The sequence below is a fragment of the Eriocheir sinensis genome, unplaced genomic scaffold (assembly GCF_024679095.1).
Source record: "Eriocheir sinensis breed Jianghai 21 unplaced genomic scaffold, ASM2467909v1 Scaffold541, whole genome shotgun sequence".
NCBI lineage: Eukaryota > Metazoa > Arthropoda > Malacostraca > Decapoda > Varunidae > Eriocheir > Eriocheir sinensis.
In genome coordinates this window covers 97,805-112,084 of record NW_026111878.1, presented here as the reverse complement: position 1 = coordinate 112,084, position 14,280 = coordinate 97,805, and the positions used below count along the sequence as shown (strand labels likewise).

At 44.1% G+C, this 14,280-nt stretch overlaps 1 protein-coding gene across 1 annotated transcript in view; it reads left to right on the top strand.

Annotated features, from left to right (window-relative positions):
* Positions 1 to 14,280, top strand: part of LOC126993008 (kin of IRRE-like protein 2) — a 39,850-nt gene that overhangs the window by 10,704 nt on the left and 14,866 nt on the right. Inside the window, exons 3-5 of the mRNA XM_050851829.1 lie at positions 485 to 616; positions 3,451 to 3,470; positions 4,678 to 4,816. Of these exons, the coding sequence (XP_050707786.1) occupies positions 485 to 616; positions 3,451 to 3,470; positions 4,678 to 4,816 (291 nt within the window). The remainder of the gene's footprint in view (positions 1 to 484; positions 617 to 3,450; positions 3,471 to 4,677; positions 4,817 to 14,280) is intronic.

The window sequence follows — 14,280 nt, the reverse complement described above, 5'->3', positions numbered from 1 at the left end:
GCCATTCTTCCTCTCCTCATTCCCCCACGCCTTTCTTTCTCTCTGATTTCACCTCTTCTTCCTTCAGTCCATCCCTTCCTCCCTCTCTTCTCTCCCATCCATCCCTTCCTTCCTCTCCCATGACCCTCCTCTCAGCTCCTTCTTCTCTTCCCTCCAAATCCTTTTTCCCCTCTCTCCCTACTATTTACATTCTATCCATTTTCTCCTGTCCTTTCCTTCATCTCTACAATCTCATCCTTCCTTTGCCCATCTCTCCTAAACTTGCATATAACCATCATCACACAACCTTCCTTCTTTCCACCCCATCCCTTCGCCCTCTCTCTCCTTCCTTCAACATTCCAAATAAATGATCATCACTTACCTTCCTCTCTTTCCTCATCCTTTCCTCTCCATTTACCCTTCTTCCTTCCTTTCATCCATGCATCCCTTCCTCCCACTTTCTCTTCCCCCGTCACTCACCACCCTCGTCTCTCCCTCCTTCCAGACCTGCCCACCGCCTCGGCCAGGTTCGGCTCTTCGCTGGACGCCTCCAACATCAAGGAAGGCGACGACGTTTACTTCGAGTGCTCCGTCCACGCCAACCCGCCAGTCTCACACGTCAGCTGGCGGCACATGAGTCTTTGAGGGCAGGTTAGGTTAGGTTAGGTTGGAGTTGGGTTAGGTTTGTTTGGAGGTGAGAATGGAAGGGAGAAGGGAGGACAAGGGGACTGGGAAAGGAAAGGAAGAGAATAAAAGCGACAAAGGATGAGGGGCAGATGGACGAGAAGGGAAGAGAAGGATAAGGAGGACAGGGAAAGGAAGGGAAGGATATATACGGTAAGGGTACGGTTGTGGGGATTTGCTATAGGTGTGCATAGCCTCAGTGCTCATCTCCGTCTCACTGGCCTTTGAACCTGTGGTGGGAGAACCCATTACACTAGGACAATGGGAAGGGGAGGAAAATGAAGTTGATGGAAAAGGAAAGAAAGGAAGGAACAGGAAAATAAGGGACAGAAGGGAAAGATATGAGAAGAAGGAAAGAGAAACGAAGGGAAGGGAATGGGAGGAAAATAGGAAGAGAGATGAAGGAAGAGGAAAGATGGGAACGTGAGGACGAAAAAAGGAGAGAGGGGAAAGGTAGGATAAGAAGGAAGGGAAAGAGACGGTCAGTGACTGGGAAGGGAATAGGAAAGGAAACAAAAAGAGGAAGGAAGGAAAGTGAGAAGAAAGAGGAAGGAGAGAAGGGAAAGGTAGGAGAGGAAGTAAAGGAAAAGAGAAGGAAGAGGAACAGGAAGGAAATAACAGAAAGGGAGATGCAGGAAGAAGAGGACAGGAAAGGAAGCGCAAGTGAGGAGGAAGAGAAGGGAAAGAAAGGGACGGAGAGGGAAGCTGAGCCTGCAATGTGGTTAGCATGTAGACAAGGGTTCCAAATCTATGGGTTATTACACAGAAGTGGGTCATTTGCATATTTCAAGGTGAGTAACAGACGGCGCGGAGTAACGATGTTCATGCTTGAGAATTATCCCGACGAAAGATTATAACACTCAGAATGCTTACTCTAGATTTTGAATATTAGAAAAAAATGCCATAGACTTAAAGCTTTTTCAAGTATAATACATAATAAAACAACTTCGAAAATTAACTATTTCTAAAATATTGAGTTTTCACGTTGTATTCTGATGCGGCCACGCCTAAAAAAAGTCCTATTATTATTTTTAACTATCATGAGTGCATCCTTTTAACATCTATATTTTTTTCTTACTCGGGCAAAAAAGTCATATGATTGATTACTTACAATTACACCAGGCGTAGTTTTTTTTTTCATCCTTAAATCAAATAATTCTCAAAAACATAACACACAGTACCTACACTTGACGATGTGGTGTGGTAACTTTAAAGATGATAAATGTGCAGCAAGCAGACGAAGGTTGGGAAGCAATAACGTGGAGTGAAGTGGTATCAGGAGACCTTAAGGGAGTGAGACGGAGGAAGGTCTGTGAGTGAGATGTAACGGGGAGAAGAGAGTGAGGGACTGCGTGAGGAAGTGTGAGGATGGGGAGAAGTTGACGTGATGGTAGGGAGGGGAAGGGAGGGGAGGCGAAGGCTGGAAAGGTACGGTAATGGGATAGAGAGAAGGAGGGAGAAGGGACAGGTTAGTCAGTAGGAAAAGAGCTGGGTTGAGAAGGAGAGAAAGTGGAGAGGGAAAGGAATGGATAAGAAGGTATACGTGAGAGGGGAAAGGGGAAGGGTGGGGTGGAGAGAGAGAGAGAGAGAGAGAGGTCAGAAGGACACACACACACACACACACACACACACACACACACACACACACACACACACACACACACACACACACACACACACACACACACACACACACACACACACACACACACACAAGCAAGAGACACACACACACACACACACACACACACACACACACACACACACACACACACACGCTCACACGCTCACACACACACTCTCTCTCTCTCTCTCTCTCTCTCTCTCTCTCTCTCTCTCTCTCTCTCTCTCTCTCTCTCTCTCTCTCTCTCTCTCTCTCTCTCTCTCTCTCTCTCTCTCTGTCAACCCACCAACACTGCAGGGCCGCGTGACTCACCCTCAAAGATATGTACATAAAATGAATATATTCCTCATCTTACTCTTCCTTTGCTTGCTTTACGGAGCGGATGAAACTGCATTTTTCCTTGGGGCTCTTCTTCGTCTCTCTCTTTATCTTTATTTCTTTCTTTTTCTCTCTAGTCGGCTCTGGAATGGTTCAGATTAGATTAAGTTTTATTTTATCATGGCTTCGTCTTAGCTGGAGTGTTTCTGGGAGGGAGGGATTTTTTTTCTGGATATGGATTTCAAGGTTTCTTTCCCTTCCTTTCCTTCCTGTTGTATGTGTTCTATGCTTGTTTCCTCGTAGAATCATCGCCTTTTTTAATCCACTGCTGAGGGCTATCTTTTTTTTACTAGACACGGATATCAAGGCAGCGAGTAGCGGGCTTTTTTTTTTATTATTGTTTATTTTTTGTGCCCTTGAGCTGTCTCCTTTGTTGTATATAAAAAAAGGACGCGGTGGCTTATTTTCCTTTCTTTTCCTCTCCCTTCGTATTCGTGGGTATGCTTATGTCCTCCTCAAAACACTTTTTTATGTCATTGCTGAAGGATTTTAAACTTCGTCTATAACCATTTACCTTCCATCCGTCTGGCTTTGATTGCTCTATCCTTCCTTTCGTGTCCATGATGTTTATGTCCTCTTGAAACAACTTTTTTTTTTTTTTTCACTGCTGAGGGATTTTTTTTTTACTTCGTCTGTACCCATTTACCTTCCATCCGTCTCGCTTTGATTGCTCTTTCCTTCCTTTCGTCTCCATGGTGATGTTTATATCCTCTTGAAGCCACTATTTATATCCTCTTCAAGCCATTATTTTTATTTCATCGCTGAGGGATTTTTAACTTCGTCAGTACCCATTTACCTTCCATCCGTCTACTCTCGATTACTCTTTCCTTTCCCTCGTCTGCGTTGTGATGTACATATGTCCTTTTGGAACCACTTTATATTTCGTTGCTGAGGGATTTTCAACATTCTTTATACTCGCTTACTTAAAATCCGTCTCTGTACCCGTCTATCTTCCAACCGTCTATTGTTGATTACTCTTTCCTTCTCTTCGTGTGCGTGGTCATGTGAGTCTTCGTAGAAACACTTTATCTCGTTTCTGAGGGATTTTTTGCTTTTTTCTGTACTCGCTCACTTCCCATCTGTGAAGTGTTGATTACTCCTGCTTCTCTCGACGCTCATCTTTATTCCTTTCTTTTTGATGAGGCGACAGCGTGGCAGTTTTTACATCTCTTCTCCTCTTATCCCGTTAGAGAAAGCATCGGTCCAATTTCTTTGCTTCCCTTTCTCCCTTTAACCACCCTTCCCATTTTCATTTTATCTATAAGTTGCTATTCTTGTCGTTAATACTAGCCTTCTCTCTCTCTCTATCTTTATAACAGCTCTATAATACCTCTATAATACCTTCATTCCTCCTTCTATAGGTTGCTCTCCTCTCCTACATTACCTCCCTCCCTCCTTCCCTCCTCTCTTGTTTTATCTATTGCCTGCTTTTATAGCCCACAAAAGTTCCTTCCCTACCTTCCTCCTTACTCAGAGTCTCTCGTTAAATTCCCACTCTCCTCCTCTCCCTCCCTTCCTTCCTCCGCCAGTATTTCCTCTCCCTACTCGTTATCAAACTTGCTTCATCCTCCTCTCGCTCTTCATTTCCCTCAATCCTCCTCTCATCCTCAGACCTTTGCAGTATTTTGTGATAAGGAAGGTCATATTTTTTTTGCTTATTTTTCTTCTTCTTGTTCTTCTTCTTGTTCTTGCTCTTCTTGTTCTTCATGTTCTTCTTTTTCCTGTTCCTGCTCCTGTTCTTTTTGTTGTTCTTGTTCTTGTTGTTCTATTTTCTTCTTTTCTTCTTCTTCTTCTGCAACCTTAAAACACACCTTCTCGTCCTTTAAGACCTCCTTCGCAAAATAAACATCTTTTCAAACCTTCCTTCCTAACCCCTATTCATTTCCTAATTCTAAAACATTTCTCTAACTGGTCCCTCGTCTATGTCTCCTTAAAGCGCACCTTCTTAAATCGTACGTTCCTTAATCATCCTTTCGTCTCTGCCTCCTCAGAACGTGGCGCTACAGCACGAGCTCGAGGCCGGCGTGATCGTGAGCAACGTGAGTTTAGTGCTGCAGGGCGTGAAGCGGGAACAGGCCGGCCGCTACTCCTGCCACGCCCACAACGAGGTCGGGGACGCCGGCTCGCCTCCCCTCAGGCTGGACGTCAAGTGTGAGTACTGAAGGGTGACGGGGATGGCGGAAGGGTGAGTGAAAGGGTGAGAGAAGGGGAAGGGTTAAAGGGAAAGGAGAGAAAAGTAGGGGATAGCGAGGGAGGGAAAGAGAAGGGGGAAGGGCTGGTTTAGTGAGAAGGAGATTGCAGGGAGAAGGAAAGGGAGAGGATGGGGTAGAATGAGCATGATGGAAAGGAGAGAAAAGTAGGGGATAGTGAGGGAGGGAAAGAGAAGGGGGAAGGGCTGGTTTAGTGAGAAGGAGATTGCAGGGAGAAGAAAGGGAAGGGAAAGGAAGAGAACACTAGGGAATAGAGAGGAAAGAAGGGGATGGTGAAAGAGAGGGAAAGAGAAGGGAAGAGAAGAGATGAGTTTGCGAGGAGGAAAGAGAAAGGAAAGGGAAAGGAAAAGGACAATATTATAGGGAAAATAAAGTAATGGTTGGCGGAATGGGCAAGAGGGAAAGAGAATGGAAGGGGTTTAAGAGGTAGGGAATAGAATGCAGGAAAAGAGAAAGAGAAGAAGAGAAGGGGAAGGGTTTTGTAGGGTAGGGAAGGGAATGCAAAGAGAAGAAAGGATAAACGAAAGGAAAAGAGGAAGGGGAAGGGTTTGGAAGGGTGGGAAGAGACTGCAGTGAGAGGAGGAGGAAGATAAGGAAAGACCATTAGGTTTATAAAGTAAAAACACGAAAAAGAGGCCTAATGGAAGGGAGGGAGGGAAGGAAATGAAACGGTTTAGAGAAGAGATTGCACGGAGAAAGAAATGTTAATGAAGATAAGGAAAAGAAGAGTCGGGGATAGAATACGGAGAAAAAGTACAAGGAAGAAGTGTGAAGTAAAAGGATCGAGGGCTGAAGAAGGAAATAGAGGGGAGGAGAGAGGAGGCAGAGGAAACGAACAGAAGAAAAGAGTTGGGTAGAAAAGGGGAGGAAATGGAAGAGAAGGAAAGTAAAGGAATGACACGGAAGGAAGAGAAAAGGAAGGAAAAGAAAAAAATGAGACGGAACGGAAAGAAAAGGAAGGAAAAAATAAAATAAAATGAAGGGATAGAAAAGGAAGGAAAAATAGAATGAAAGGAAGGGAACAGAACAGAAGGGGGACGAAAAAAGATACAAGGGAAGGAAAGGCAAGAGAGGGAAGGGGACGGGACGGGACGGGGTTGAACGGGAAGAGAGGGGAAGGGAGGACATGGAAGGAGGGAAGGAAGGGGAGGAAGGGATCGGTGTGCAAAGCCAACGGATTAGTAACATGGGTGTGGGAAAGGGCCAAAAAAATCGTACGTACTGGAATGAAAAAATGTAATAATATAAATAAACAGAAAAATAAAAATAAATAGATATATGTGTATTAGATTAAAGGGGGAGAGGGGAGTGTTGAAGGGGAGGCAGTTGAAGGCATAAAAAAATAACAATAATGATACTAATATGAAGAGTAACAACAACAACAACAACAGCAACAACAACAACAACAACAACAACAACAACAACAACAACTAGTGAAGAATCTATCCCCTCTCTCTCTCTCTCTCTCTCTCTCTCTCAACATGCACGACACTCGAGGAAATTCTGTCTTTTCTAAATCCAGGAGTCTTGGCGATCAGGTCCCTCCTAAGACTCCAGGGAGGAAAGGAGGAGGAAGGAGGGGATGAAAGAGAGGAGAAGGATAGGAGGAGAGTAGTATAGAAGGGGAAGAGGAGGAAAGGAGGATGAAGGGAAAGAGAGGAGGGGGAGAGGGGAGTAAGGAGAGAAGAGAGGGAGTAGAGGGGAGCTGTGTCGTCTGTAAGGAGTCAAAAGAGGAGAAAGTGAGAGAGAAAGGGAGTGGAGGGAAGAGGGGATGGTATGTTGGGGGTTGTAAGGGAAGAGGAGGGAGAGGGAAAGAGGAAGGGAAGAGAAAGAGAGGAGAAAAAGGGAAGAGACAGGGAAAGGAGAGGGAAGGAGGGATTTGCTAGAAGAATGCAGTAGCGATCGAAGGGAAGTATAGTCGAAAGAAAACCTAATATTGTTGGATTGAGGGGATGGGAAGGATAAGCTGGAAGAAAGGAAAACAATGGAAGAGGAGAGGGAGAAGAGAAGAGAGGGAAGAGAGAGGAAGGGTTGGAAAGGAAGAAGTGAAAGCCATTTGATAATAGAGGAAGGAAGGGGAACATGAGGGAGGAAAGGGGAAGAAACCGCAGTGGTGATAGAGAGAGAAAGTTGAAGGATGATGAATGGGCAGAGAAGAGAGACAGCGATAAGATGAAGGGAAAGAGGGGAAAGGAAGGGGATGGAAGGGGATCCGAGCATAACGAACAGACGAGTATATTAAAGAGAGGAAGGAAGTCAGTTGGGGAAACTGAGGGAAGGAAGAGAGAGGAGGAGGAGGAGGTGGAGGGGGATGGGGAGGGAATGTGAGTGAGGAGGAGGAAGAAGAGGAAGAAGGAGAGTCAGTACAGGATGGGAAGGGAAGAGAGGGGTACAGAAGGAGGGAGGAAGATGAGGAGGCAGGGGAGTAAGGAAGAAGAGGAAGAGGAAAATCGGGCAGCGGAAGGGGAGGGAGAGAGAGAGAGAGGGGGAATAGAAGGAGGAGGAGGAAGCTAGGAGGTGTGTGGAGGAGAGAGAGGTGAAGAGGAAGGTTGGGGAGATGGAGAGGGAAGAGAGGGTTAGAGGTGGGGAAAGGAGTAAAGGGAAGGGAAAAAGGGTGTCGGTTAGGAGATGGGAAGGAGAGAGAGGAGGGAGAGGAGGAGGAATGTAGGGGTGGGAGGGGAGTGAGGGGAGAGAGTATGGCGCTCAGAGGGGTTGTAAAGAGGGGAGACAGAAGCGTGCATGAGGGAGGAGAAAGAAGAGGAGGAAGAGGAGGATGTAGGGGAGTGGAAATAAGAGAAAAAACGAGAGTAAGAGGTATGTGCTCTCTCTCTCTCTCTCTCTCTCTCTCTCTCTCTCTCTCTTTCTTCTCCTCCACTCCTCTTCCTTTTTCCTCCTCTCCATACCTCCTCCTTTTCACCCTTCCCTCACATCTTTACCTCCATATCTCTCATACGTCCTCTCTCTTCCATTTCTCTCCCTTTTCCATCTTCCATTTCCTCCCTACCCTTCTTATCTCTCTCCCTTTCATCCACCCCACATTTCTTCCATAGCTCCTTCCATTTTTTCTCTCTCCACATCTTCAGGGCTTCCTCTATCTTCCACTTCCTTCCCTTCTTATGCACCTCTTCCTCCCATTCCTTACACTTCCTACATTCCTTCATTCTCCCCTCCCTTGTTTCCTCTCCCCTCCACCTCCTCTTTGATAGCTCGCTTCCTTCCCTCCTTCCCTCCCTTATCCCCTTCCTCCCTTCCTCTCCCTATCAGCTCGGTGTCACCCCCACAAATTTACATACATAGAGCCATGGGTGCATATTTAGCGCAAAAAATCCAACTCGTACTGGTGGTAATGGTCGCCAGGAGCGTTTAGTGGCGATAGCGGAGATGGTAGTGAGACGGGGTAGAGGGAGAGGAGAGGAGAATGGTTAGGGAGGGAGATGAGCATGTGAATAGGAAGGAAGGGTGGAGAGAAGAGAGGCTAAAGGGATGGAAAGTAAAGGTAAGGTGGAGAGAGAGGAGGGAAGGGTAGGAAGGAAGATGGGAAGTGAAGGAAAAAGAGGAGTGGAAGGAGAGGAAGGGAGGGGGAGGGATAGGTGAAGTTAATGCGTAGAAGAGGGTAAAAAAGAAAGGGAAGGAGAGATTACTGGGATAGGGATGAAGATTGGAAGTGAAGAAGGAAAGGTGGAAGAAGGGGAGAAGGGGAAAAGAGTAAACGAAGGGCAAGGAATAGGGAAGAAAGGATGGGTAGGGCTGAGAGGAGAGGATGATAAGGAAAGAGATGGGAAGTGAAAGGAAAGGAAGAGTGGAGAAAGAGGTGAAAGTAGAGGGGGAGGGGAGGTGAATGGAAGCCAAAACAGAGGGAAGAAGGAAGGGTAGGAGGGAGTAGGGTAGAATAATTAAGGAGATGGTAGATGAAGGGGAAGATAGGGTGGAGAGAGAGGAGAGGAACTTGAGGAGAATGAAAGGGAAGGAAGTAGGAAGAAGGATAGAAGATGAGCTAGGAAATGGGAAGAAAAGGGAAGACGGGGGTAGGAGAACAAGGGAAGGGTAGAAGAGGCAGCAGGGGATGGGACATGAAGGGGAGAGGAAGATGGAGAGAAGAGAGGAAGGGAGTAGATGAAAAGTGAATGGAAATCAAGGAGGAGAAAGAAAAGAAAGCAGGAGAGGTTAAGGATTGAAAAATGATAGAGAGAAAAGGATTGACGAGGGAGAGGAAGGGGAAGGAAGGATAAATAGAGAGAAATGAAATAAAGTGAAAGGGATGGGATCTGAAGGGGAAGGCAGCCAAGAATGAGGAAGGGGAAGGGAAGGGAAACGAAGGGACTGTGTTGTAAAGAGGAGGGTGAAGGGAAGGGCAGGGAATGGCATGGGATGGGAAGGAGGGAAGAGGAGGAATAGAAAAAGTGCATAGAAGAGACATGGCGAAGGAAGGAAGGAAGGAAGGAAGGAAGGAAGGAGGGAAAAGGGAATAAAACTAATGACCAAACAAATAAGAAAGTAGATAAACAGACGAAAGGGAAGAAAAGGAGAAATAAAAAACAAAAACAAGACAGGAAATAACAGTGGGCGAGACCAAAAAAAAAATTAAGAGGAAGGAAGGAAGGATTGGGGAATAAGCGAGGACACAGCCAACAAACGTGAATTTCTGGAGGTCATTTTTGTCTAGCTGTAACTGAGTGTCGTTCTGCCTGTCTGCCTGTCTGTGTGTCTGTCTGTTTGCCTGTCTGTGTGTCTGTCTGTCTGCCTGTCTGTCTGTCTTGCTAGCTGGGGGAATCTGAGTTGCCTTCCTGGATGACCGAGTTTTTTTTCTGTTTTTCTGTCTCTGTCGGTCTGCATTGCTGTCTGGCTGTCTGGGTGGTGGATGGCTACTTGGCCGACTGCGTGGCTTGGCTGTCCCCTTCTCCTCCTTCCATTCTCTCTGTATCTATCTATCTATCTATCTCTATCTAACTGTATCTATTTATCTATTCATATGTACAACACGTTTTACAGTTTTACACACACACACACACACACACACACACACACACACACACACACTCACCCTCCTCCCCACACTTATACACACACTCTCCCCCTCCCTCTTCCCCCTCCCCCCCACAATCACGCACACACACACACACATACACACACACAAGGACCCGTTCTCTTCACTTTCCCAATCACAGGAATACGGATGAAGAAAATGTAAATTCACGGGGATGGAAAAGTAGACGCGATACAATGGAAATACAGGCGTGGGAGAGGCTGAGAGAGATAGAGGGATACAAGGGGTATATCAGGAAGGGAATGGAGAAGACGAGAAAGAAACTGGTGATGATGAGGGAGATGGAAGGTAGGGAGAATGGGAAGGGTAAGAAAAGGGAGGCTAGACGGGAAGTATAAAAGAAAGATAAGGGAAAGGAGGTAGAAAGAAGCGAGCTGCCGAGGACATAAAGAAGGAATGGGAGGGATCAGAAACGAAGAATAGACGGAACCCAAAAAATAGGAAAAAGAAAAGAAGGAAAAAGAAGAGAATCCGAGAACATAAAAGTAGGAAGACAGAAAAACACATTGAAAAGAGAATAGAAAGAAGGAAAGGAAAGGATGAGAAACGAAGAATAAGCGGGAAGCAAAAAAGAAAGAAAAAGGAAAAGAAGGAGAAAGAAGAGGGAATCCGAGAACATAAAAGAAGGAAAACAAGCGAAGGCATGGAAAAGAAAATAGAAAAAAGAAATAAGAAGGAAAAAACGAAGAATAAGCGGGAAGCAAAAACGAAAGAGAGGAGAAGGAAAAAGAAGAAAGCTGTCGACGATATGAAAGAAGGAAAACAAAAGAAAACATGGAAAGGAAAATGAAAAATAGAGGAGGAGGAGGAGGGGAGGGGAAGGGATGAAACGGAACCAAAAAAAGAAAAAAACAAGGAAAGAAGGAAAAGGGGAAGAGGAACCGAAAACACAAACAGGAAAAAAAAAAAGATGGAAAGGAAAATAAGAAGAGGAGGAGGAGGAGGAGGAGGAGAGGAGGGGACGATACCAAACGGAATACCAAGGGAAAGGAATGGAAGGAAAAACTAAGAATATATAATAAGTAAAAAGAAAAACGATAAAAAGATGGGAATGGAAGATAACGGATGGAATTAAGGAAGAAATGAGGAGAGGGGAGATGGAAGATAGGATTGAAAGGAAGAGAGAAGAGAATGCAACAGGAAGAATATTGATTGAGAGTAAGAATAAGAGAGATAAGAAGGAAAAGAGGAAGAGAACGAATACAGGAATAGAAGAGAACAGATGGAATTAAGGAAGAAATGAGGAGAGGGGAGATGGATGATAGGATTGAAAGGAAGAGAGAAGAGAATGCAACAGGAAGAATATTGACTGAAAGTAAAAATAAAAGAGATAAGAAGAAAAAGAGGAAGAGGACGAATACAGGAATAGAAGAGAACAGATGGAATTAAGGAAGAAATAAGGAGAGGGGATATAATAGATAGGATTGAAAGGAAGAGAGAAGAGAATGCAACAGGAAGAATATTGATTGAGAGTAAGAATAAAAGAGATAAGAAGAAAAAGAGGAAGAGGACGAATACAGGAATAGAAGAGAACAGATGGAATTAAGGAAGAAATAAGGAGAGGATAGAAAGGAGAGAATGCAACTATTGAAAAATAAAAGAGATAAGAAGGAAAAGAGGAAGAGAACGAATACAGGAATAGAAGAGAACAGATGGAATTAAGGAAAGAAATGAGGGAAGGGGAGCCTGATGAAAATAGGGATGATAATACAAATCGAAGAATATTGACTAGGAATAAAAATAAACGAAGAAAAAGAAGAAAACGGAAAGTAAGAGACACGGTAGAAAACAATCAAAGGAAAACAGAAAGGAAAACAATAGAAGAAAATAGATAGGAAGGAGAATTGAAGATAACAGGAAGGGATGCAAGGGAATGAGAAACAGAGAATGGATAAAGGAAAACAGAGAGAGAGAGGGAGAGAAACGAGAGGAAACAAAACAAGCAAGGGAGGAAGCAGAAGGGAAAGGAGAGGAGAGGAAAGGGAACGTAAGGGAGGAGGGAAGGAAGTGTAGAGGAAGAAGAAATTGAAGGAAAATATAGAGTGAAGAAAGAAGAAATGAGGAAACAAATGAGAAGAAGCAATTAAAGGAAAACAAGGAAGGAGGGAAGAAAAGGATAGAATAGAAGAAGAGAAGATTGGAGTAACGAATGAACAAGGAAGAAAAAAAAAGAGAAAAAGATAGGAGAAAAAATCACATTACAGAGACAAGGCGAAGGAAGGAAGGAAGGAAGGAAGCAGAAGGAAATAAAACTAATAACCAAACAAAGAAGAAAGGAGATAGACAGACGAAAGGGAAAAAGGAGAAATAAGAAAAAAGCCTGGACAGGAAATGACAGTGGAAGGAGAAACAAAGAAAAATAGGAGGGAAGTGAAGGAAGGAGAAGGGGAAAAAAAAAAAAAAGGAGAAGTTGGGAAGGAGGAGGAGAGGAGAGAAAAAGGTACAGAGACAAGACGAGGAGAGAGATAGAAAGAACAGGGAAGGATGACAAGCAATTAAAGAGGTATAGAAGAGGAGGAGGAAGGAGAAGAAGGGAGACGAAGGAAAGCACATAAAGAGAAGATAAAGATAGGAAAAGGTTGAAAATGAGAGGGAGAGGGGAAGGGGAGAGAGAATTAAGAGCGACAAAGAGAATGAATGACTAAATGAAAACAAAATAAACGGAGAGGAGGGAGGAAGGAAGGAAGGAAGGAGATGCAAAAAAGAGGAAATGAAAAGAGAAGTGAAAAGAAACACAAGGGCAAAGGGACAAGGAAGAAAGGAAGGGGAGAGTGGCAAGGAAAGGAAATTGCATAACTGGGATGGAAGGTAAAAATAGAAGAGAAGTGGAGGAGGACGAGGTGAGGAAACGATTGAAAGGTGAAATTGAAACAGGGCAGTGAGAGGGAGAGATCAGGAAAAGGTAGGTATAAGATAAGAGTGGATGAGTCAAAGGTTAAAGGGAGAAAAAAAAGGGGAAGAGGAGGAAGAGAGGTTCAAAATGGATGCTGCAAGGAAGGATGGTGGAAACAGAATCAAAGGCGTTTGTTATCTAAGGGAGAGAACAAGATGGGAAAGACGAACACGATTAAGATAAGAAAACATTTGGGAACAGACGAAAGGGAGAGGAAAAAAGGGGGAAAAATAGCAAGAGTGAAAGAGAAAGATAAGAATGAGATATATAAAAGCTAAGATGAGAAAATATAAACGATAAAAAGATTAGAAAAGGATGTAAAAAAGATAAAACAAGAAGAAAAAAATGAGTTTGTGAGGGAAAGAATGGGAAAGGAAAATTTTGAAAAGAAAGGAAACTGTAGTTAGAAGAATGAGATAGAAGAAGGGGGACTAGAAAGGAAAATATGAAGAGAGAGAGAAAGAGAGGGTAGAAAAAAGGAGAGGGAGAGAAAAGGAGAGAAGAGTGAGAACAAGAAGGGAGAGAAAAAGGCATAGAGAAATTGAGGACATTGTTGAGGGGAAGGATCGGAAGAGTATAGGACAGCGAAGTAGAAGAAAGGAGAGGAAGATAGGAAGTAGGAAAAAGAAGGACAGCTTAGAGATAGCAAAGAGAGTGACAACGAGAGAAGGAGAGTAAAGGAGAGTGTTGTGACAGGAACAAAAAAAAAAATAGGAAGGAGGTAGAGAAAAAGAAGTAATGCAAGTTAGTAGAAAAGATGAGAAAGAGAAGAGGGAAAAGAAAGGAGAATGTAGTGAAGGAAAAGAGAGAAAGAGAGGAGAGTATATGACAATAAAAAAAGGGAAAAAAAAGGGAGAAAAAATATGAAATGTCGTGCAAAGGAGAGGAATAAAGGAAGGAGATGGAGAAAAAGTAGCAATAGTTGGGAAAAAAAGGAAAAGAGAGATAGAAATAGAGACCTACAAAGACAGAAGTAGAGACAGAGAGAGAGAAAGAGACAGAGGGGTAGAAAAAGAGGTAGACAGACTTACAGAGAGACAGACAAGGAGAGAGAGAGAGAGGGGTGGGGGTATATCCGTGCCTACATCAGCGCCCGTTGCCCGTCGAGCGTTGATGAAGAGGTGATGTTTGTTGCTTGGTGTTGTGAAGCGAGTTAGCCATGGTTGGGAAAATCTCTCTCTCTCTCTCTCTCTCTCTCTCTCTCTCTCTCTCTCTCTCTCTCTCTCTCTCTCTCTCTCTCTCTCTCTCTCATATCTGCCTGTCTATCTATCTATCTGCTTGTCTATCTGTTTATCTATCTATTCACCTATCTATCTATCTACCTTTCACACACTCACACAAACAACACTACCAACATCAACATCAACAACACCATCACCATCACCATCACCACCACCACCGCCACCACCACGAACAACAACAACAACAACAACAACAACAACAACAACAACAACAATAGGTTCATGGT